The following is a 24,487-nucleotide window of genomic DNA, read 5'->3' on the forward strand; positions in this document are numbered from 1 at the left end:
GGAAAAATGAAATCCTTTTCCATCTTTTATATCCTCTGTTCTACCTTTGTTAGGGGCGTCCGTCTGCGTATGCCTTTAGGGGGGAGCTCAGGAGGGAGGAGGTCTGCCGGGTTCTCATTCAGGTGGACAGGGAGGGACGGAGGATCTGGATCACACACATAAACACGTAGTGAGAAACTGTGTGATGTAATTGGCACTGCATTCATGTAAAAAAGGTATTTTCTGTTATGTTCTACAGTTTCCTGGACTTTTTTCTAGACTATTGTGTGAGTGGATGTGTATGTGTGTGGGTGCTGGTTTCTTTCAAACTATGTAGCACATCCTTTATACTGCGAGGATACAAAACAGAGACGCTTAGTGCTGGGGAACTTATTCTCTGCTGGTGGAAAGGTCAAAGGTCGAATATGTTAAAGCTCAAAGCTTCATTTAATCAGCCCATCAGAATAACTTAACATCAGGCTGAAACAGCAGTGTTTTGCTGCCCTCTCTGGTTAAAAGTTTTAAAGTCTGCCTCACTTGTGAACATAGGCAGCATCACTGATGGGTGTGTTAGGAAGTGTGCTCTGGTGCACACCCAACAGTGATGTCACAGCTTCCTGTTAGTTAAAGCCACCAGAGGTCAGTAAAAAAGAAGATTCTCATGGGATGTTAAGTTACTCTTTAATGTTTGTATCATTATGAAAACATTAAAAATATTGTATAAAAGCAATATTTGCTATATTGTGTATTTTGGTATTGAATTCCTTCAGCTGTGCCTATAATAATAATGTTCCTTCCTCTCATATGTTGTGACTTACATACAGTGGAAATGTCCGGTGGCTCACCTGAGTGTCGTGTGGACCGTGGTTGGGGTGTAGGTCGGACATGCGTCCCACTAGAGGTCCTCATGAGAGGAGTGGGGGCGTACAGCGAGCAGGGTTTCCTCGCCCGATCGTCATCCCCCGCCATGCTTTCCTCTGAGCTGGTCCGCGCTTTGGGCTGCGCAAATGAAAACATACAAACATGTGTCTTTACATTAAGATTTTTATGAACTGGTGTGGTTGTATGAGTATCTATAATCAGTCATGCATGAGTTCTTCTATCCATGTATCAGACAATGATCCTGTTAATTAATGAAATTTCCAAGTAATACGATAAAATATACAAACTCCTAATTGAGTAATAAGTTCCATATCCATAAAACTACTAATATTAATAGTCAAATAACATTGCTAACTAATATTTAATAGTAGAATAATATAAAGAAAAACATAAAAATTGTCACTTATACAAAAATTTGATGTCAAATGTGGTATGACCTCTGATGTTTTTGGTGATTTTGCAATTGTTTAACACCTTACATTTCAATTTTTGGTTTTTACATGAATGTTATAAAATCCAAGAATGTAATAATCATGTAATAAAAGTTATAATAACAAATATGTTTCATTTTCATTATGTTTTTTCATGTAAATAGGATGTAATAATACTTTTAATAATACTTTGGTTTAACCTTCACAGTTTGTCACTGTAATAAACACACATATAAAACAACGTTCTATATATAGATTTGGTTATTTGTTCCTTATCGAATTGATAATCACCTTCGGAGGAAGTGGAGGAGGGGTTTCATTAGTGGGCATGATGACACTGTTGGCACAGAGAGGTTTCGGTTCAGTCTGATGTGTTTATGATGCAAATACACATTAAAACAGATGTGACAGTTTTTGCTTTGGCAGTTTACCTGGTGGCTTGTATCGTAGGGCTGCAGTGGACAAAAGACAGAGAGAAAATGTCACTGTAGTCAATTAAAATTATTCATATAATCGACCGTTAATAAAGAGAAAAATATGAGGAAATAACTGCTGGGAATAAAGTCACAAGCATTAGTTTTTTTCTGAAGTAACTACGGTCCTTAGCTAGAAAAAATTCTATGTGATTGTGTGAGTTTGTAAAATATGTAGCCGCTAACATTGCGTAAGAGTTCAAATTCAGGCTACTGCAGTGTTTTGGAATTAATGATTTATATGCTGTGTATTGTAATTGTGTGATGTCGTCCTTACATATCCACATCATCGTAGTCATCATCTGAGTCTGTGTCCTGGTCCCTGATAGAGAGAGAGAGAGAGAGAGAGAGAGAGAGAGAAGTTAAGTATTTATGCAGATTTGTCATCGATATTTAATGTGACTCCATGTCTGTGACTGGTTCTATGATCTACTTACCTCATCGGACTCTTGGTAATGCTGGGTGATCCCACTGAAACCCTTAACTGTAGAGAGAACATTTTATAAAAGGTTACAGTCTATACAGTCTCATACAAACGTATAAATGTATGAAAAACAAGGAGGTAAAAAGAAGAAACCGGAAAACACAGAACCCAAAAGTCACAAATTCTCATTTTACACCCCTCTATTTGTTGTGGCAAATTAATATTTTATGATAAATATAGATTTTGTGCTCAAATATACGCTTGGAAAGTCTCCATCTCTCTCACAGTAAAAACAAACGAGGACTCAGAGTTTTCTCTCTGATGAGTCCTGTAGTTCTTGTTGACATTAACAGGACATAACAGAGGTGAATTTTGATGGAGAGATCTATTTATTGTTTGTGTGCCTGTCTCAATGTCAGCAATGTTGACTTTTAATAGATTGTGATATTACTAGTTTGAAAATAGCTAATATTTACTTTGCAACACTGACAGTGATCAAGATAGACTGTTCACATCACTAGTTGTGTCCTGTAGGGGCACCATGTACAGTATGTATATATCTATGCAATATGCAATATATGCACATACTATATGTACATATATATACATATTAATACATTCACAGTACAAGTTGAATCTATGTATGTACAATTATATGTATGCTTGTACTTTATGTGCACACTGCTAGTAAGTATGTATTTATATATGTGTATATCAATGTAGTGTATGTTTGTTCATACATGCATACTGAACATATAGTACATTTATGTATGTATGTGCATATTGTGCATATACAGTATATGTTTGTGTACATGGATGTATGTCTAACATTAAATGTGACATATGCTTACCGTGGTGTCAGGGGATTGTTTCTTCATAGGTCTCTGAGTATAAATCTGTTCCACTGAGAAACAGTAACATTTTTCACAATTAGAAACTTAAATAACAGCAGCTGCAGTACTGACTTGTATTCTTTCAACAGCATCATAATCATCCAATAAATAAATAAAGACTAACAAGACTGAAACAGATGTGCCTAGTTAGCAGAATGAGTGACTTGATGTGATCCCCAGTTTATTCACACACCTTCATTAACATACATATATATAAGATGAAGTACTGAGAACACAAGTAATACACATACAAGTAGTGGCACAACAGGTGAATAGTTTGTGCTCCATACCATGTGATCGTGGTCTTGAGTCAAAATAAATGAATGAATGAAAGAAACCATATCTACTGTATATGGATCTAAATACAAACACCTGTAGTATTGTGAGTATTCATGTTGCTATAAACAGATTAAGTTTGTTATTTACTGTTTACAGTGTATCCACATACTATATATTATATATACTATAAAACTAAATGTGCATATGCTGTGATGATAAGCTGTTAAGTTGTAAAAGATGCTGACAAGAAACATTTGAGAAAATCAGATGAAAAAATATATTCAAAATATATATTATATATATATTATACTGAGAAAGGGTATGTTTGCTTACAGCTAATGTCAGAGTTGGTCCTCTCTGCCCGGTTGTGTTTGTTGATAGACTGGATCCTCCTTAAAGATCCAGGCACTACCACCTTAAATCAACGAGAAAACATCTGGTTAATGATATCAGAGTCTGTAATCTCAGCTAGAACATGTAAGAGATGGACAGAGATAGACATCCATGGTCATCAGTTGGCTAAAAATGTATTTTAATGCTTTATTTCTAATGTAAAATCAAATTAAACCCCCCAAAATGTAAGTAATGGATTTAAATAAAAATATATTTTTTGCTTCATCTACAATAAAGATACTGATAACTTAAGGCTGAATCATGATGACCGTGACCAGGCTCTTCAGTTTATCATAATTAGGTGTTAATAAGAATCTAGTTAAAACCTCCATCTCGTCATCGTCTGACACCAGGCTGGTCTTCAGTTTCTCAGGGTGTCTGAACTTCTCCAGCAGGTCCAGGGTCAGCTCCTGGTTCAGGCACTGCTGGGTCAAAAACATGTGCTGCAGAGAGGGAAGAGGGTGGAGAGGAGACGGAGGGAGCAGAGGATGGAGACAGAGACAATCAGTACAGCTGACGAGAAACAGTAAATAAGCAGAAGTGAGATCCCGAAGACTGTAAGCAGCAGGGCGGCGGTCTAAACTAGCTCAGTCCAGACCAAGTATAGACAAAGTTTACAGGAGGCCAAGACCGAGGAGAGACTTCAAACTGAGTGAGACTGCATGACAACGTAATGCAGTCGCTAGATTTTTAACACAGGAAGACTGAACTGTGTTCCACTGTTGCTTTGAGTTTTAGAGGTGTAATATCTCTTTCAAGTCTCTGTAAAAATCAGTGCCGCTACATTTTCAGGGTCATTGAAAAACACATTACCTGCCTGTAACTACAAAAAACCCCCACTAGAGTCTATCAGATTGTATCCTTCCACCGCAGCTCAGCAAAGAGCCACAAAGAGGGAATTTTGTACTAAAAAGACTGTAATTTTGGGAGATACCCGCTTGTTATAGCTAACTCAGACTGCTGGAGCCTCATATTAGCTTCAGCATTTTTGCACAGAAGAAGAGACGTGAACTTTGGGAAATAGTTTCAGGGCCAGTATAGAGACTAGACATCATTATAGTGACCAAGACCTTTATCCATGTACACATGACACATGACAGTATTGTATTAAGACAGACTTGTTGCAGAATTTGATGCAGAAATTGCACAATATAAACTTCTTTGAGCGTATGTGAGCAGTACTGACTGAGAGCATCTTGGCAGCGCTGGGTCTCTTCTTCGGGTTCCTCACCAGCATGGCCTTCACAAAGTTATAAAACGTGGAGGACCTGCAGACAGGAGATATGATGTAAGATGTAATCTACATGTAATTACTGGAACAGGAATGACTTCAACGTCAATACAACTTATCTACATTTGTTGCATATCATATTATTAATGTATTTTTATGAGCAGCTTTATCTTTATCTGACCTGCAGAGCTTTTACTGCAGATTATATCAGATTTAAACATTTCATATGTGTAAACTAAGAAAACTACATGTGATCATAACAGCTCGATTGACATTGAAGGAACCATTTGTTCCCATAATTAAATGATTAAATAAAATGTGGATATGATAATAGTGTGGTAAGTGGTTTTATTTACCATTTTGACTTGTCCTTCAGTTTAGGAGGCTGGTAGCCACTTTTGGACATCAGAAACAAGACCCTACAGGGAAAAATATGATGAATGAGAATCTGCATGTGCATGAAATGTCACATATATTTACACAGGTCCTGTAACAGATGATGTTTGCAGGCTGGACCACCGTGCTTTGTTTTTTACACAACCACACCATGGGCGCAGACGCTGGGACACACGACGACATCAAGTTCCAGTACAAAGACAAGACTTCACACTCAACCAATAAAAAATGTTTAAAAAAGGCCTCAACACTAGTGATAACCAGCGAGTCATGACTTCCCTTGAACTCTGGTCTTTTTCTCTAAATTGGGACGTCACCTTCTTTCCTGTGCAGTGCACTGACTGCAGCAGAGATGCAGGCAGACATGTTCTACCTGTTGATACGTGGTGTCCCTCACCTCATCCTTTCACTTGGTAGCAACGAGCCTCACCGGGAGGATGTCACACACAGGATGTTTATTTTATCATCGTGAGCATCAGTATTGCCTCGTGTTAACAGTTAGAACATCAGAACTACTTGAAGACAGAAAGTAACTGGGACACTGGTTCTGGAAAGAGGTTTTTATGAGCCATTTTCCTGTTTTATCAGCACCATAAATAAGATGAGACTTAATTGATCCCCACAGGAGACATTTACATTCATTGATGAGGCATGAATTATGTAGTTAATGGTAACAACTGTGCACCATCTGACCAATCAGAATCAAGCATTCACAGCGGTTACATTATTACTGTGAATACTTGGGAACACGTAGCCACTGAGAATTCTTGAGTCTGATTGGTCGAACGGTGCTCAGCAGTTGCCGTTAACTGCATGGTAACGTAATTTTCACAGCTGGAAATCTCCATTTAGCTATTACTAGGCAACAGCTGCATGGAGGAGTGAACTAACATTTACATTTACTAAACAAATTCTTGATGGGTAAGCAGTCACTGCAGTAATGCATGACGTGGAGGCTGATAATTACATGTGTGTTTGTGCAGAGGTGTGTAAATGTTCAGGCATGTGAGGGTGTGTCTTTTAGTGTGTGTGTATGTACCGCAGCGGGTGGACATCAAACAGTGGCGGCTGCAGCTCTGCCAGCTCTATGGCTGTGATGCCCACAGACCAGATATCACACAGTTCGTTGTAGCCGCCTTTAATCTCCACTGCTGCCACCTCTGGCGCCATCCTGAGGAAAGGAAGGAAACAGCAACAGGTGATTTTAACATCACGGATATGAAATATGATAAAGCAGAGTGGATGTGTAGTTATATTACACACACTTTTATCAAAGGCAGAGCTGCTCTAAAGAGAAATAATCACATCAAAGTATAGTCCAGTGAAAACAGCAAGAAGTGAAAGAGGATGAAGCTTATTATGAAGCAAAACAATGATGCTACTAAATATAAAAGATTTTCTGGGTCATTTACAGCAGTTACAAGATAGGAGCATGCATGCACAGGTGAGGTGCTGGGCTGAAAGTAAACAAATGTAGAAATAAACAAGTAAACAGCTCACACACTGCAGGGCTCCAAAGTATACTTATTATTTATTGCACTGAGGTGATGTTTTGAGCTCCTCTGCTCTTCATCAGACTGCTCACTTGAGTCAGATGTAATAAATAATGAGTGGACATTGGAGCCTTGCAGTGTGTGAGTTGTTTATTTGTTTATTTCTACAGTTACAGCAGTTTGCCTAAGTAAAAAACTATAAGACATATACTGAATATCACTGCAGAAATGTTTGCACTAGGCACATAAACATGTAATATATCATTTCAGTTGTTTCTCACAGCTACTTTTTTGCAGTGATTTTTATTTAAACTGAGCTTTTGAGGTCTTTATATGTGTTATCAACTGAAAACTATACATTGTTTTATATGTTTAATAAGAGTTCTGTTCATGAGTTACCGTAAATGATATTGTATGCATAAGAAGCATTAAACAGTGTCTAGAAATGTACTTCCTGCATCTACATTTTCAGCTTCAGGTGTTTACAGGACAACATCAGAAGCTGCAGGTTGATCTCCGGGTATTGAACTTACCAATATGGCGTCCCGATGAAGGACATCCGCCGGGCCAGAGTGGCGGTGATCTGAGCTGAGATCCCAAAGTCAGCTACACAACAAAGGAAGCATAATTTTTTTTTTTTTTTAAAAACACAATAGTCACTAATGCAACACCTGTCATATTTGATACAGAGTTAGTTTTGTTATGTCACTGCAGCTGGTGTGCAAATTAAAAACACAGCTGTGTGTTCAGACCAGGTTCTGTATCTTTTCATTTATTTCTGAGTTCATGCACACTCTAAGCCATGCATAACGCCACTTTTTTTGAAAAATATCTTTCATAATTTCTAAAATCGTTGTGTTTTCTTTGGATTATAAATCATTTAATATTTCTTCCTTTCTTGATTAAAACGGAAACCAGAGCGGTGCATCATCAAAAGGACCAATGCCTACCCCTTATCACACTTTTGCTGATGAATAAAACCAAATATTAAGTGTGATTCAGATCACAACAAAACAACCTCTCCATCGGTTTTAAACACCGCGACGTAGGCCAATTCAACCCGTCAATAACAAACAAATTAACGAGGCAGCCGAGACGTGTTAATTGAGGTGTCAACTCTGGGGGAGGATGATTCATTTTAGCAGACAGTGTAAACATCTACTCACCCAGCTTGACCTCGCCCTGATCATTGAGGAGGATGTTGGCACCCTGCAGAAAGAGGACGAGAGAAACATAAACACAAACACAACCGCAGGAACACGTTATCATATCCAGACTCTCTTTCACCCACTCACAGATCTTTCACTAAACCCACGCAAGATGGAAATTTAAAAAAATCTGTTAACTTAAAAGCCTAATTGAAACTCATCACCTTATACCTAATTACTTGATAAGCATTTGATGCATAACCTTCAATAAGCATACTTATTTTCTAGATTTTAATCTAAAGACACACTGCATCGTTTACTAAAATCGTTTTTCATCATAAAGTTATATGATGATAAGATTTTCTTCATGATGTTTTAATCATATCCGTCAGGAACACGCGCCTGTCGAACTCTTATCTTCTGCAAAGTGTACGTTATGTTCTTGTTTACATCTTACTCTTTGCTTGCTGCAGTGACCCAGTTTTTCCAACAGCAATCTTATAGTTCCATCTGTATTCTAATGCGTCTTACCACCAATAAATGCAAGATACAAAGTAAACAAACAAAAAAAAAAAAGTAGAGTAAAAGTCACCGCTCACCTTGATGTCTCTGTGGATTTTCTTCTGTGCATGCAGGTAGTCCAGACCCTGCTCACACACACACACACACATACACATACATCCTTATTATTATTATCAACTGTATGATGTTTCAGATGATCAATAATGAATTAATACTGTAATAAATGTGACTTTACCTGTAGCATCTCCCTGCAGATGTATGCTATCTGTGACTCAGACAGAGGACCAGTCACTGTGGAACACAATTTACTTTTTTATAATTCAGTTACTCAGATATTATTGTTTCATGTGGTGATAACTCAAAGGAAAGTAGCGTTTATAGTCTGCACATGACTGGAAAATACAAATAAAGCCATCAAGATTCATTTCAATATTAATACAGTTGCGTAATGCTTATTGAGTGACTCAGGGAATGTTTTATATAACATATCAAAACTGGAAACTGAGACATTTTATAACTCAACGTGACGCCACAAATGATCTCATTTGCACAAATGTTAATAAGGGGGACTGAAAGAACATTTAGGTTTTTTTTTTTTGCAGTCTGGGTTTTACTTTTGTAAATGTGGATGTGAAAACATTTTACTGACCAGTTTTACTGTAGAGAGACACAGAAACCACATGTGTGTGATCAGACAGGTTTCACAAAGGTCCAGTTTAACCAAATCAGCTAAATCACTACTAGAAAACAAACCTGCTGTATACTCGTCTCTTTTCATCGTCCATTTCCTCGTTAATTCCCTGTTGATTCCTTTGTTAAATCATGCGTGCAAGTGTCACGGTGCCCGTGTGTCTGCAGTAAAAGTTGTGACTAATCTTTTGGTAACATTTGCAAATTGATAGTGCTGATTTCCTGTTTTTGCAAGAGATAATAAGACAGGAGCTGTTACCAACATTAACACTGATTAGTCATTTTTCTTATACAATAGGTTTCGAATTAAGTTTTTTTTGTCTGCGTTTTTGTGCGACTTAAGGATCGGATGGTGTAAATGTTCTCAATTGAACACGTTATCCGAGGGATTTTATTTCTAGATATATATAAATATATATATATATTTATAATCCAATTGCATCAGATGAATAAAAATATAATCTCATGGTGGGTTTATCAAACATCAGCCACCCACACACACACACACACACACACACACACACACACACACAAACACACACACACACACATACATTCCTACATTACTAACAGTGGACTATCACTCTACATCGACCAAGTGTGGACCTCTGTTTCTGCTCATTTTAAAAGAACAAAAATAGAATAGAAAATATACTTTTAAGGTCTTTTCCTATAATATTACTGCAAATGTGCTTTTTAAGAGGGGACTTGCATCCTTGTGTGATGTCTACCTATCAAGGAGAGGACCTCCATATACTGCGGTGCAACTGTCTGTACGCCATTCTTTCACCAAAGGAGTGTTTGTTTGTTTTTTACCACAAAGACTTTCACACACACACTCACCATGATAGATATCCTGGAGGGATCCTCCTCCACAGAACTCCATACAGATCCACAATTTATTGGCTCTGGAGATAGAAAAGAAAAAAAAAAGTTAATTGCTGTTATCTGAGATTAATAAGCGAGCGAGAGAGAAAACGCAGCTTACCGTATGTAGCTGCCATAATATGCCACTATGTTGGGATGTTTGCAGCTTTTCACTATGATGATTTCCTGCTGGATGATAGAAAAATCATCCTCTGTGGGACCAGAAGAAGAGAGAGAGAGAAGATACGTTACACATGAACAAAGGTGTAATCAGTGAATATTCAGGTCGAGCACCAGCCGGTTACAGGTCTTATTTAATATAAGAGGGCAAACAGAGCAGATATATGAACGTGTGTAGCCTAAAGTAACTGAAACTGAAAAGGAGAAGAGGGTCAGAGTGGGCTGACCCAACCACAAATACATTTAGGGACAAATTAAAGTTTTCCTTCATCTCACCTCTTTAACACATTCTTGATATGAACCAAACATGAGAGGACAGTTGAAGTTAAAGCAAAGGTCGAGCATATAAATATCTTAAGTATGTTTCAACTCCCACTTATACCCCCCCGTTTCTCATCTGGAAACATGGTGAAACCTCCATGTGAACAAAGGTAGAGTGGATAGTGTGAGGGTTTAGAGGACAGAACAAGGTCAAATCTGAATTTCATGTCCTCATATGTCATTTATCTGTCATTCTTTATCCACCTAACATCCAGTTTGCCCTCTTTGTTCCCCTAAAGTATCTTTAAGGTTGTTAAATCTTATATATAACATACAGTGCCAATCATAAGTGGGAAGGTGTGCCCAACACTCCTTGTTATTTATGGCTGAACTGTTCCATCCACTGGAAATATTCTACTTGTCTTGTGCGTAATGTTTCCCCAACGTTAAGCTTCACATATTTAGTATCTTTGGAAACTTTGAGGTGTCTATCAGCATTTAAAATGAAATATCTGTGGTTTGGAACAATGATTGACCCACAGGAAGGTCAGTGAGGTTTAAACGGTTAAACCAAAGAGTCGAGTTTCCATTTCCGCCTCACAACAGAATTTCAGGTAAATAAAATTAGTCAACGTGGTCTAAATAAAGAGGTCAGAGGGTGCTGCTTTGTCATTTAAGTAGAGCGGCTTTAATGATACATTCAATGATACACTGAACCGTTAGGCGTCTAATGGAAGAAAGTCGCAGCTTGTTTTCATTAGTCATTGCTGGAGTCTCATGATTTATAGCTTTGATTTGTATGATTTATGCCGCTGCCGTGAGAAATAATGACTCCCTTTGTCACTATGTGTGCGAGCTTTGCTCTTCCTCTTAATGTTTACTGCAGTCTAATGTTTTGTTAAAAGCTCCCTTAATGGAATCATAATGAGTACGGGAGCTGGTAATTGTGTTGTATTAAATCAAGTTTAGAGACTTTCAACAGATAAAGCTGCACTTGACACAAACCAGAAACATGTTTATTCCCTTTGTCCAGATCCCTCTGTAGCTCACTAACAGCACTGTGTTCGTCTTTTAGCATTTTAGCATCTCATATTGCAAAACGTTTATTAAAAAACAAAAAAAACACTGTACACTGTAATCACTAGTAACACTAAAACATCCACTCTACCTCCAAATCACATATATTTATTTTAGTTTAAAATACAAAATGTGCAATAACATAACCCCCTTTTATTTATGTTTTTACATATTTATAATCTTTTCTTTAGCTTTAATATTATTTATCTTTTTCCTTTTCCCCTCACTTTTACATGCAGGCACATATGTAGATGAGCAGGAGTATAACCAGATGTATATACATAGATATGTGACTTTAAGGGTATATGTGCACATATATATGGGTATAAATAGGAAGATACCGCTTTTGTTGTTTTGTGTTTTCTTTTTCTTTTTTGTTACTATGATGATGATGATGATGATGATAAAAATAAATATTTATCACAGCATTCTGTTCAATATCTATTTTAGCATTCCTGGCACTCTTTCACACCTTTGCATTATTTATATCCTGTTTACAGTTCACATAAATGGTTTCACCTGGAAATAAACACTGTGTGTTGTCGTCTGCTTGTTCTTTCTCTACGTCTATGTCTGATTTTTTATTTTTTTCACCCACATGCTTATACATGACAGTGATACGATCATGTCTTAATTATCTTTGTTCGGCTTGTTGTCCTCGTTTATCTGTCTGGAGATGTTCGTGTGTGACCACACTGCGAGCCATTAGAAACCACAGTCAGACTCCTTGTTTGTGTAAACATCCTTTGGCCAGTAAATTCTGATTCTGACAGTTTTAGTGCTGAAATGTAACATATGGGGAGGCGTAAATGCAAATAATGCATATGAAACAAAAGAAGAAACATTCAGATAATCTCACCTGGCTCCATCTTGATGACCTTAATGGCTGCCAGCTCTCCATTCTGCTTGTTACGTGCCTGAACACACAAACAAAACAACAACACAAAAACAGGTTTACTCTATAGCTGTCAGTACTGTGCGGTGTGTTTGAGTTGTGTTTTCCTGTGTGCCAGCAGGGTGGTATTTGCATGTTTGCTGTCCAGATCAGTGGAGTGCAGCAAACAGCCGACTGCACACCTCTTCGGCCTTAAAGACAAAATAAAAATACATCTACGGTAACACGAGCACATTTATAGCACTTGTTCACACGCGTGCATGATGACCTTTAAAAGTGCTAACAGATAGTGTCAATTCTGTTTACTTATGTTATTAAAAATGGTAACCATAGAGACTGAGACACATGATTTCCTTTATAGTTAAAATATTCTAAGTGATTCCAAGTCCTTTTTCTGACGTAATGGTTGACCTGACGAGAAGCTGGAAAAAAACAGACAAACCGTCCCGCAATAAGATTACAGTTGTTTGTTTTTTTTCGATTGCTTAGACACATTTCTTGAAATTATGCTCCATTTCCCATAACTCTAAACACAAAATGTTTAACTGCAGTCTCATCTTCACAAACCTGAAACGTCCATGTCAAAACCAAACTCTCCCCTCGAAACCATGTAATCTTACATCTAAACCAAACTTTGTCCCCCAGACGACACACAAAAGCCATCAAATACACATGAACTACAAAACACACGAGACACTACAGTAAAAATCTGTTACTGTAATGAATAATGGCGCTTATGGTTTTTCCCCCCAAACGAGCAAGATGAACACAATCTAAAGACACAACACATGTATACATTTTTTTTTTTAAAAAGTGTTTAATTCCTCAATGTACTGTGGTAAAATAAAGTCAGCAAGTGGAGAGTGTAATATCACACGCACACTAAACTACATAGTTTAGACATGACAGAACTGACGGCCCACTCAGTTCACTCAGAGGAAATACCCATTCACACTCTGCCACTCCAAAAATAGACAACAGTCATGAGAACACTCAGATCAGTGAGGACAGGACAGGTAATATATACTGTAACAACAGAAACTCCCCAGCCTCAGAGAGGGATTTTTAAAAACATGACACATTGAGTTTTGACCGACGCTTCCGTTCAAACGCGCCAAATATTACCCAAAAAACGTGCAGCCGGCGTGCGCTGCAGAGTTGATGCCATACTCGATCACGAGGTTGGGACGACGATTAGAAGATCTATACATAATGTGTGTTGTATTTAAAGTTAGAAGAGTAAGATGTCTTAAGATGCTAATTAAACGTGGAATACACTTTCCCCGAAATGGAAAGGCGACTTTTTCTCAGACACGACTACAAAGCAGCCATTGCCACCTCCGCTGTCAAGGTGCCTACATTTGTTTTGTCGGAAAGTTAAACAACCCCCCCCCCCCCCTCAACTGGCAGCTGACATTTTTCAGTTGGGGGTATCTCTTATGTCGGCGGTGGTCTGTGTTCTACCGAAAGTCTGCCTTTAAAGTTTAACATCGAAATGGCACAGTGGAAAGTCAGGGTGTTGTGGTCGCAGAGGAGGATGGTCATAAATAATCGTTTCACATTTAAAAGAGACATTTTTTTTATTTTCAGCTGGCGTTTTCCTTTTTTAACAATGACCGAAAACAAACATCACCTTTACTCAAACTGATCTTAATCACTAAAATCACCGAATACAAATCTCTCACTTTCCCCTCGTAGCATCTAGACACACAGGTAGCTTCGTTTTATCTGCTGAGGTTTTGAGATATCTGCCTCTTAAGACTTCCGCCACTACCCCAATGATAATGCAGGTGAATAAAATTTGGTTTGTGGTTCTTCTCTGTGCTAAAAATTACATTTAAAAATTAACATATGTGAGCGGTGTGTCTTCTCAGAAACATGAGTGTCCCTGTTAATAATGATGATACACTGACGTTGGATCTACTTTCCGATGAAAAGGTCTTTGAACTGGGCCGGAGTTGCTTTAATTTAAGGCTCCATTAAGCAATTTTTTGACAAGAAAACAAACTTTTAGCAAACAGTTGCCAGTTAACACACCCAGAGAGCAACAGGAGTGTTTCTGGCCAGCTGATGAAATTTACACAAGTCCATTTTTCACTGGTCTAACTGGTCCACCAACTCCTGAGAAAAGTCTTGAGCTGCCAGATGCTACATTTTCTTTGCATACACTCACTGCAGTGAGAGTCAACACACAGACTATGCTAACTAGACATTAGGTGTTCATCTTCTGTAGGTTTAGGTCTTACAAGCGAGAGTAATTTCCTTGACAATATCAAAAATATCACTTCAGGCAGGTTTAACAACATGCATATTTTTTCAGGGAATGCCTGCTTCAGTTATCAAGCTGCATTTCTTCTACTGTGCATATGATTCTTCTGTAGTTTGTGCTCATGTCACTTGAGCGGTTGCGTTTAACACTAGACAGCGACGACCTTTTCTATGTGTCCCCGAAGCTCAGTGCAGGCTGTGGACTTCAGTAACAGTCTGATGTCGACAGTCAGATGTGTTTTGGGTAAAGTTTAGTCATGTTTAGAGAACAGATTACATGTACCGGTAAAGTACCTTAATGGACGTTCATACAAAACATTTCTGGTTAAAACTGAGGCATAAAAGACTCAGTCATATTGTGCTGTACTCATGTGTAGAGTACAGTACAGACAAACAAAAGCATTGAGTGGATGAAAGGTAAGTAAGATCATGAAAGCAACAATGACAGTGGAAACACCGTTCAAGCAAATGAGTCTATGTGTGTGTGTTTTACTGTTTTAAGTGGGTGTGTGACATCAGAGAGGTCACAGAGAGGAAAGCCGCCCTGCGAGTGATCAGTAAACAACTAAACACACGCTACAGATATGGACGTCAGAGCGGAAGCCGCGGCCCTTCCACAGTAACATTTCCATCTCGATGTTCAGTAGTTTCATCTGATCGGTTCAGCGTGGACGGGTCTTTCCTTTCGCTGACCTCTGCGATGACACATAAACACAAAGCATAAACAAGTGCGGTAAATAAGTGATGTTGTAACACTTGGGATTTGTTGCTAAAGCGAACGAAACCAACAGATATGATCGCGCTCACAATCCACCTCGACAGAGACAAGAGAGGAGATGAGGACAAGTGTAGAAGTGGACGCTGTCTGCCTCCTTTAACGATAAATCCCTGAGATTTGACTGATTAATATGAAAGGTCACAGGTACAAAGTGGTTGAAGTAAAAGGCTTGACTGATAATGGGAATTCTCATCAAACACATTATACTTTAAAAAAGCTGTCGAATAAAATGATAGATTAATAAAAACACAATGCAAAGTGAGTTGTAATGTATACCGCACACGTTCAACACACAGACGTATTACCTATTTATACCAACAAACTTTAACCTGTAATCTCCAGTAATAACCCCTAATTCACCTTACCATAACCCAAAGCTTATTAAACCTTTTATTCTAATGTTTAACCTCAATACTCGACTGAGCCTTTACCAAAACCCAACCCCCTCAACCACCAGTTTCTCAACGTGTTACTCTCCTCGTTAAAGGAATTCATTTTGGCAAATTCATTTATTGCTACTTTACTGACAGAGATGAGAAGATCAATACAGAGGTATTACCAGTACCTGTTTGGCCTAGTTTAGCAAAAGACCTGTGGTACAAGCTGACTCTTGGATGTATTGATGATTAGTTTGCTACTTAACGAGATAAAACAGACGGCTTTTGGAGTTAGATGTTATCTTTTTTTTTTGGAGAGTATCTGTTTCACCTCAGCTGAGTCTGTGTGCTAATCTGAGCGAGGCAAGTTTTTCATTCAGCATATCTTATACACAAAGGTAATTCATTCAGTATTTACAGAACGTAACAGATAGACAGATGAGTTAGATAGATAAAGATGTCAGAAAGTGTGACACACACACACACACACACACACACACACACACACACATACACAGTGCCAGTTAAGGGCTGGCATTTGGTTGCAATTTATTTTAAAGTTCTTTGTATCATAAATGATTTCTCTTCCTCTTTTTCTTGGGTTAAAGATAAATCAACGCTAGCCAAAATTCATGCACATTTCACTGTAAAACACACACACACACACACACACACACACACACATATACACATTAAAAAAAAACCCACACTGCTTCAGCAGCAACTTGACATAGTTAACTCGGCTCTGCAGGCAGATTCTCTGTGTAGTCTGCCGCTCATTTATCTCACTTCTTCATTTTTTGCGCCTGAGGTTGCACACACACCAGGTGCAGCCCACAGCCTCTGTGAGGCTACAGGATGAAACTAGAGTTGCACTGTGTTGAAGAGCAACCCCAACTGCAGCTTAGTAGCACAAGCCACATCTGATAAGGAGAGATACAGTATCTCTGCAGACAGTAGGCTTGATGGTTGAAACTAATAAACATAAACTAAGTTGAGTGTCTAGTTCAAGGACACACGACTGCTGCGGGTCATGGCCTTTATCACTCACTGATTCATACATCGGGGGATCCATCAAAGGTGAGAAAACAAACATTGTGTAGGGACAGATGAGATAATAAAACACACAAAAAAAATCCCTAAATGTTCGTCAAGAAAAACGTCAACCTTTGGATAGATTGCAATCTGGTGTATTATTCATCCTCTCATAATGAATTGTCATGACTTTGTATTATGATGAACATAGATAGTGAATACAGTAAACGTTACACCTGCTAAACATCACCGTGTTTGCATTGTCACTGTGATCCTGTTGCTTTTGTACCGTGCAAAAGTTTTAGGCGGTTTAGATGTTTATCAGGGAGGTGTCTGATTGATCCCAAATGTATTCTGCAGCATGACAACGAGCCCAAACATCCAGCCAGAGTCATAAAGATCTATCTACAGCAGCAAGAACAACAAGGAGTCCTGCAACAGATGGTTTGGCCCCCACAGAGCCCTGATCTCAACATCATGGAGTCAGTCTGGGATTAACATGAAGACACAGAAGCAGCTGAGACGCTGAAACCACAGAAGAACTGTGGCAACTTCTACAACATGCAGGAAAAAGCGACCTGCTGAGTACCTGAAACACTGTGAGCAGGTGAACTGTGGAGAACTGCTGCTGTTTTAAAGGCGAAGCTGCTTTGTGTGAAGTTAATTGATAAATAAAAGTGATTTATGACATTATGTTTTACTTTTAGTGCTTAAAACTGCATATATATATATATATATATATATATATATATATATATATATATATATATATATATATATATATATATATAGGTATGTAGCTTATTTTGGAGGAAAAAAAACATCCTTGTGTCAACACACATGGATTTGATTAAGTATTCATATGTTAAATGTTGGAGACAAACTTGTTTTAATAAAATTAACAAATTGGATTCAGTTCAACTTGACTCGACACTTTGATGTGTAGCTACTGGTTGCTGTACATCCACCTCATTACTGTGTGTTGTACGTCTAACAGGTAAAACCAGCTTCTACCTCTAGAACAATAGTTACAGATTAGGAAGTATGGAGGACAGGAACGTGATGCCTAACAGGATAGAAATGTAGTCTGGGTGCATGCCTGCATGTCGGCTGTGATTATTCTTGTGTCAAAACTGTCACATGAAAATAAAAGAAATGTAACATGAACCACTTAAAAATGTCCAGTAGTTTCTCTTCTCTTTTTTTGCTGTCATATAGGATTTTCGAAATGTTTCAATTTCATAACTTTCTGTTTTATATGAGACTTGTGTCAGAGTTGATTTGGCTGCTCTTCAAAGGAGGATGTCCATCTCAAATGTCTGTTTAGCTACTCTGATTCACCATTATGACATACATTAAAGGTTTGGCATTTACAGTTTTTAAACTCTTAATGTAGTAGCTCTTTCCTCACAAACAGAACAAGCAATTTATATTCAAGATTTCAGAAATAAACCTGAGAAATTCACATGAGCAGTGACAGCTAGCATGACAGAAGAGACAAAAGACAGAAAAAAAGAAAAACTCGAACTTAAAGGTGCAGTACCCCTTCTCATTAACGACACCGGTGGCCGTTGAGTAACCTTCAGTCAGCATCCTGTTGTCCTCATTGTGAGCGAGCAGCGGTGCTAACAACAACCCTCTAAAACCACAGTATCACAGTATATTTCACATGCTTTGCAGTAACGTTAGCTTACCTGCCCAATAAGAGGAATGCCAGCTCAGGGTTCAGAGGTTAGAAGACTCCATTTCTAAGCTAACATTAGCTAGTGTTGCACCCTGTTGGCGCTGTAGGGGGACGGGAGAGAGATTAGGCGCTTGGGAACGCGCATAAACGTCACATCCTGTGGATTTTCCTGGCAAAACCGTCTCCAGTCCTTTATACAGAAATCAATCTACAGGTTGTTATAGGCGACCAAGAAAATTGAGGAAGGTCTTATTTCTTCACATTCTGTTGTTAATTTTAGCTTATTTTTGAATGTTTTAAATTGAAATTCTTACATAATTCTTACATATTGCACCTTTAAACTCCAGAGCACCAGAGATGTCACCTGAATCCAAGAAACACAAATTTAATGGAAACCGATTAATGAATAACAGGAAGAAAACTAAAAAATGACTGTGCTGGTTGAACAACACTAATCCAAAAAAAATCTACTTTCACACTACTGCTGATGGTGCAAATGTGCTGCATTTTGCAGGCTGACCTCTGATATACTGTGATTGTATCAACACAAAGCTTATCACATGTATTTGAGTTATGTGTGTGAGTGCAGGTGCATGTGTGTGTGTGATCATATCTGTATATGTGTGTGTGTGTGTGTGTGTGTGTGTATCCATATGTGAAGGAAGGACTACTATGTAAATCTCTCTCACTCTCTCTGCTGACCTGCTAAGAGGAAGTGTGCTCACTTCACAGCGAGCCTGCTTTGCATCGGTTACATTCACGAGTTACTGTACTACACTATGAAACAGTAGAAATTACACAAGTTTCATGACAGCCTGATATTCCCCAGTGTTGTCAATATGTCCATAGATGAGCTGAAGCAGGCAGCAAACAGCTCCTCCAAAGTCAATTATAAGCCCAAACTGAAGCCTAAAGTTACTATAAATTATTATAATTATTATTATTTTTTATATTTTTGAAGGTAAGCATCTGGTGACATCCAGAGGGGTGATGAACTGGTGGTTGGGTTTCTGGCAGAGAAGAGTCATCTTTGCAGTATCTGTCTAATATGATGACTTATAATATCGTAAATATTACAAATATATGCCGGCTAGTTACTGATAGCACAAGATTTGCGGGTAATATACAGTAATGTCCTGTAGGCTACCCTTTAATGTGACAAAAATGATGAGAAGTTGAGTTTTTCCAGACTTCAGTAATTAAATTTACGTTGCATCATTGCTCAAACTTTGCAATTCTGTCTGGAGATTTAAAGAATCGAAGCAAAGTAACCTTCACGGTATTGTTTGTTCTCAGCCAAACAGACGATGTGCTAATACCACGCTACAACACAGCACACCACCATTAGCCTTACGCAGTATGACGCGTCAAAGTTTTTTGATTTCTCCACCGATATCCACGCCTGCAAACCCCAATGCATGATTAAGGTACTTTTTGTTCTCTCTGGGTAAATAAAAACGCACTTGGTGAAGGCTTAGTAAAGAGGAAAAATGTCAGTGCTGACTGAAGCATGAGATGAGATGTGATGTCTCTGGTGTCAGAGGTGTCAGAGTCAAGTGCTTTGCACGCCCATTCATCCACGCCGACCTCCACAGCTCTGAATGTCACCAAGTGCTTGCACTTGCCAGCGAAGGCACACTCCTGACGTATATTAGTTGTATTTGAACGTAATCTGTGGGAGACTTTGGAGGATTTGACACATAGAACTTCTCGTCTGCCAAGCGTAGGGATTGGATGGCTCTATTGATGAACTCATAGGCTCCAAGGAACCTTTCATTCTTTTGAAATGAGAGGCGCTGGCACTGAAATGAGTCCTTCCCTGTGTTTAGATTTCTTGTGTAACATATCTCTTCTGGTCAGTCGGTAGGAAAGGGGTGGGGGGGGGGGGAAACAGTTCACTCTGATGATTTTTAACTCTGATATGAGCTATGATGTAACTTTTCCATACAAGATTGTTTCAGGTGTGACTAGCTTTGTGGAAAGTACCAAAGAATTCTTGAATACAGTTCACCCACACGAGGGGTCACATGTTTACTGTCCTTCTTTCACATGAAGACACATTTATTTTTCACACCTGACCGTCCTCGCTGCGGCCGACACTGTGTCAAAGTACATTAGTGTATGTGGCGTGGGAGGGATGACATTTATTTTGATTTGATGTATATTTAATGAGAAAACATTCAATTATTTTAAAATATATTACACTGAATATAATTCAAATGCAGCTAATTGTACACTCTTGAATATAGAATACTAAAGTGTACCACAATCAGCTTCACAGTCGTGTCACTGTTGAGGTGTTGACCATTTCACGAGTCCAGAAAAGGCGGAGAAGTCTCGTTATAATCACACCTGTCGGCACCAGACATGCTTGTTGCTTCTGTCCGCAAAGTTTTATGTTCGACAACTCTTCAGCGTGTAAAACACAAGTTTATTTGTTGTTTTCTCCACAGTGCAGGTAGTGCAGGCACCACTAGGCTCCTGCTGGCTCTCTTTGTAATTCTGAGTCTACATACTGTTTAGAGAGTCACGAAAATAAAAAAGAAATTCGAAATCTACCGATCAGATTTCAAAATACCCGAGAATACGATTTAAATCTGATCAGGAAACATCATGTCCAGATTCTTTGCTGTTTTTCAAAACTGATGATATGCAGCTTTTAAAAGATGACGCGAGATTAGCTCCCCACTTGTTTACTAAATATAAATAATCAATGTTATCAAAGGGGGTTTCTTGTGTTATCAGTCATGTAGAGGTTTTAGCTTCATGTGCTGAGGTCTAAAGACACGTCTTCTCCCACCAGAAGAGATATTCATCAGTGAAGTCTGTGAATTTCCAAGAATAGCACAGTCATTATTCCTGGAAGAACGAGTTGCATTGGAGTTTTTAAAGTGTATTTTTGCAAAGCTTCGAGCAAAGCAAACAAAAACTCATTAACCTCCGTTGTGTTCGGGTGGCGGCGAACGTTTCAGAGGCGGGTATATCTCAGAACCTCAACAGATAAAACCAAACTTTTCTGAATGACTATGTCTCTCTAACGGTAAGTGTTAGATAACAGAGTATGTTATACCTTGTGATTTGGGTGAACTGCCCTTTAATCTCTATCGTCTAACATACAGAAGCTTCAGTCTTACTGAGGCACAGAGCACTGGAGGTGAGAACGAGTCCCTGAAATCTCACATCATGTCGACTTGTTTCATTTAACATGTTAACATTTTAACTTTGACACTTCCTCTGGACTGGGGAGACGACGGTGTTCAGTAATGTGGAACTAATCCTGCAGTGGTACAAAAATAAAACATCATTTCTGGTGCATAAAAGCAGTAACACGATCAAGGCCGTGCTGTGTTATGAATCTTGATGCCAGCATGAAGAGAGACGATCATCCTGCTGTCAAACAACCGTAGGCCACAGTAACTGACTCTGATGTGTGTGTGTGTGTGTGTGTGTGTGAGTGTAGAGACAATAATATATATAAACCTCAGACCTCAATGTCCTTATTATGAAGCCTGTTCTTAGTCAACATTCACACTTACAGACACAGAAGGTCAAAGGTTGGATTTTCATTCCTGTTTATCAGTGACTGAACATCTTAAAATAATCTACTTTAAATAATTTACATCACACTTTGCATGTTTTTTTTTAAACAGGTTTCAAGAGAGACATTAAATAAACAAAAATGACCCCTGTGATAGATATAAAAGAGAAAAACATGGCTGCAAATAAAATCACATAAAAAAAAGCCAGAGGAAGATGTGAAAAGTCAGCCAATCATGGACCACAACATCTGAACAAACTGAAACTTACAGACCATCACCGCATCCTTTACATCTTTACTTTTCTTAAGAACTCAGGCCCTGAAATCAGCAGTTGAAGAAAAGATCTACAAAACACTTAAACTTAGTAAAAGTTTAATTACAATCCAGTAAGTTCAGATTGTCTCCTGTTTCAGTTGGAGTAAAATTCTCAACAAAGAAAAAAAAGACAGCTATTAACAAGAATACTTTCACTTCTTGTAAAACCACTTCCTCCAGCAGTGCAGGAGCCTGCACTGAAGTTGTGACTGCAATGAACCAATGAAACTAGAATCAATCACACCTATATATCTTCTTTTAAAACTCATCAAGAAGTTCCCAATGAGCACAACACAAGATAGTTACCAGGGAGAAACAAAATATCTCATCGCACTGTGTCAAACTGTGAGGAGACACAGATAACTTATAAAGTAAAAAGAAACATGCTTGACTTGTTTTGAAGATATATATATAAAAAAAAAAAAAGATGACAGCAGCCAGTGTGCCAAACACAAGCATCACAGTGATGAATTTAATCTGCTTTACAAGCTTAAATGTGCATTTTATTTCAAAATAAAACACCGTCTCTTCTCTGGAACTGTTTCAAGAAGTTTTTTTTTCTACTTTCAAAGTTTCTTCAGATGTTTCAAGAAAAAAAAAGAGATTTTTTTTTTTTAGATCAAATCGCTTGAACTTTTCGCTGTGAGGAGATAAGACAGAAACTCTGATCGATGACATTTAGCAGCGGTACTGAAAGCAGGTTAAGTTTAAATGTCCTGACCTTATAAACTTCTCCATACGTTCCTCCTCCGACTCTCAGCAGGATCTCGAAGTCATCCTGAGGGTTCCTGGTGGAGATATCCAGAGCCGTCCTCTGCTGGAAATCCATTTTGATGTTCGTTTCAGGCTACTGATATCCCTCCTCGGGCATGTCACACACTCTCATTTACACACACACACACACAAACACACACACACACACACACATTCACTCACTAACACTCTCAGCATCTACATCTACAGGCAAAAACCCCCCAAAAAACTGGTAAACTGCCAGAAGAGGTGAATTGAAAAGACACTCGTTGTCTCTTTGTCTGAATTTGTCGTGTGTGTCGTTCGGCTCCTGTGTCTCTCTCTCTCTCTGTGTCACACACACACACACACACTCACATCTTCCTGTTTCTGTTTCTCAGGCTGCTATCGATCCTCCCTACCTCTGTCACTCCCTCCCTCCCTCCCTCACACCTTCCTCTCTTCTCTCTCAAACTGTTTTTTTTATCACCTCATTTGCATAATCCAATTTTGCTTCCTGTTGTGTGTATGTGTGCGCGCGCGCGAGAGAGAGATTAACAGCTTTTTTTATGTGAATCTGTTTCAGATTTGTGTGTTCTTGTGTTTTTCATTTAAAAAAACAACAACAACAACAACAACAATAAAAAAACAATTAAAATCTTTCAAGATGAAGAAAATTTGCCGGTCCTCACTTTTTAAGAGCTGGTCTCTCTCTCTCTCTCTCTCTCTCTCTCTCTCTCTCTCTCTCTCTCTCTCTCTCTTTCTCTCTCTGTGTGTGTGTGTGTGTGTGTATGTGTGTGTGTGTGTGTGAACATACTTTGGGAATGTATGCGTGCCTCTGCGTATGTGTTGCTTGAAGCTGATTAATTGCAGTTGTGCTGTTTGGGGTTTTCAGAGTAAGTTTCAGTCTCAGCTTCACGCCCACTGAAATGTGTCTGTTTGTGTGTGTGTGTGTGTGTGTGTTGGTGCGTGTGCATGTGTGTGTGAGTGTGTGTGTTGCAGCTCTGCAGAAAAGTCACTCGTGCTTGGAGCTCCCTGTCAGCTTCCTGTTCAGAAGCATTTCCCCGCAGATAAACAAGGGGCACCCATTACATCCTGTTAACAAGTTAAAAATGAGATTGTCAGTCGTGAATTCGCTCTGACAAACTCCCTTTTTTCATCGTGCGTCAATCATTTTAACTCACTGCTGTCAGAGCGGGAAGGTGTGAATGGCCTGAGCGGTGCGGTTACAGATGATAGAAGACA

General features: G+C 38.7%; 1 protein-coding gene across 1 annotated transcript in view; it reads right to left on the minus strand.

Moving 5' to 3' along the window:
• LOC137186482 (mitogen-activated protein kinase kinase kinase kinase 5-like) overlaps positions 1-23,641 on the minus strand; it is a 31,415-nt gene extending 7,774 nt beyond the window's left edge. The window contains exons 1-20 of the mRNA XM_067595458.1: positions 23,232-23,641; positions 12,479-12,536; positions 10,223-10,313; positions 10,078-10,142; positions 8,780-8,835; positions 8,622-8,669; positions 8,041-8,083; positions 7,408-7,480; positions 6,421-6,552; positions 5,342-5,404; positions 4,941-5,022; positions 4,081-4,197; positions 3,695-3,776; positions 3,041-3,093; positions 2,203-2,249; positions 2,043-2,087; positions 1,724-1,744; positions 1,584-1,629; positions 825-978; positions 45-145 (exon numbers count right to left, since the gene is read on the minus strand). Of these exons, the coding sequence (XP_067451559.1) occupies positions 45-145; positions 825-978; positions 1,584-1,629; positions 1,724-1,744; positions 2,043-2,087; positions 2,203-2,249; positions 3,041-3,093; positions 3,695-3,776; positions 4,081-4,197; positions 4,941-5,022; positions 5,342-5,404; positions 6,421-6,552; positions 7,408-7,480; positions 8,041-8,083; positions 8,622-8,669; positions 8,780-8,835; positions 10,078-10,142; positions 10,223-10,313; positions 12,479-12,536; positions 23,232-23,339 (1,485 nt within the window). The 5' untranslated portion in view covers positions 23,340-23,641. The remainder of the gene's footprint in view (positions 1-44; positions 146-824; positions 979-1,583; positions 1,630-1,723; positions 1,745-2,042; positions 2,088-2,202; positions 2,250-3,040; positions 3,094-3,694; positions 3,777-4,080; positions 4,198-4,940; positions 5,023-5,341; positions 5,405-6,420; positions 6,553-7,407; positions 7,481-8,040; positions 8,084-8,621; positions 8,670-8,779; positions 8,836-10,077; positions 10,143-10,222; positions 10,314-12,478; positions 12,537-23,231) is intronic.
• Between the last annotated feature and the right edge of the window lie 846 nt (positions 23,642-24,487).

This window comes from Thunnus thynnus, chromosome 7 (assembly GCF_963924715.1).
Source record: "Thunnus thynnus chromosome 7, fThuThy2.1, whole genome shotgun sequence".
In the NCBI taxonomy this organism is placed as follows: Eukaryota; Metazoa; Chordata; class Actinopteri; order Scombriformes; family Scombridae; genus Thunnus; species Thunnus thynnus.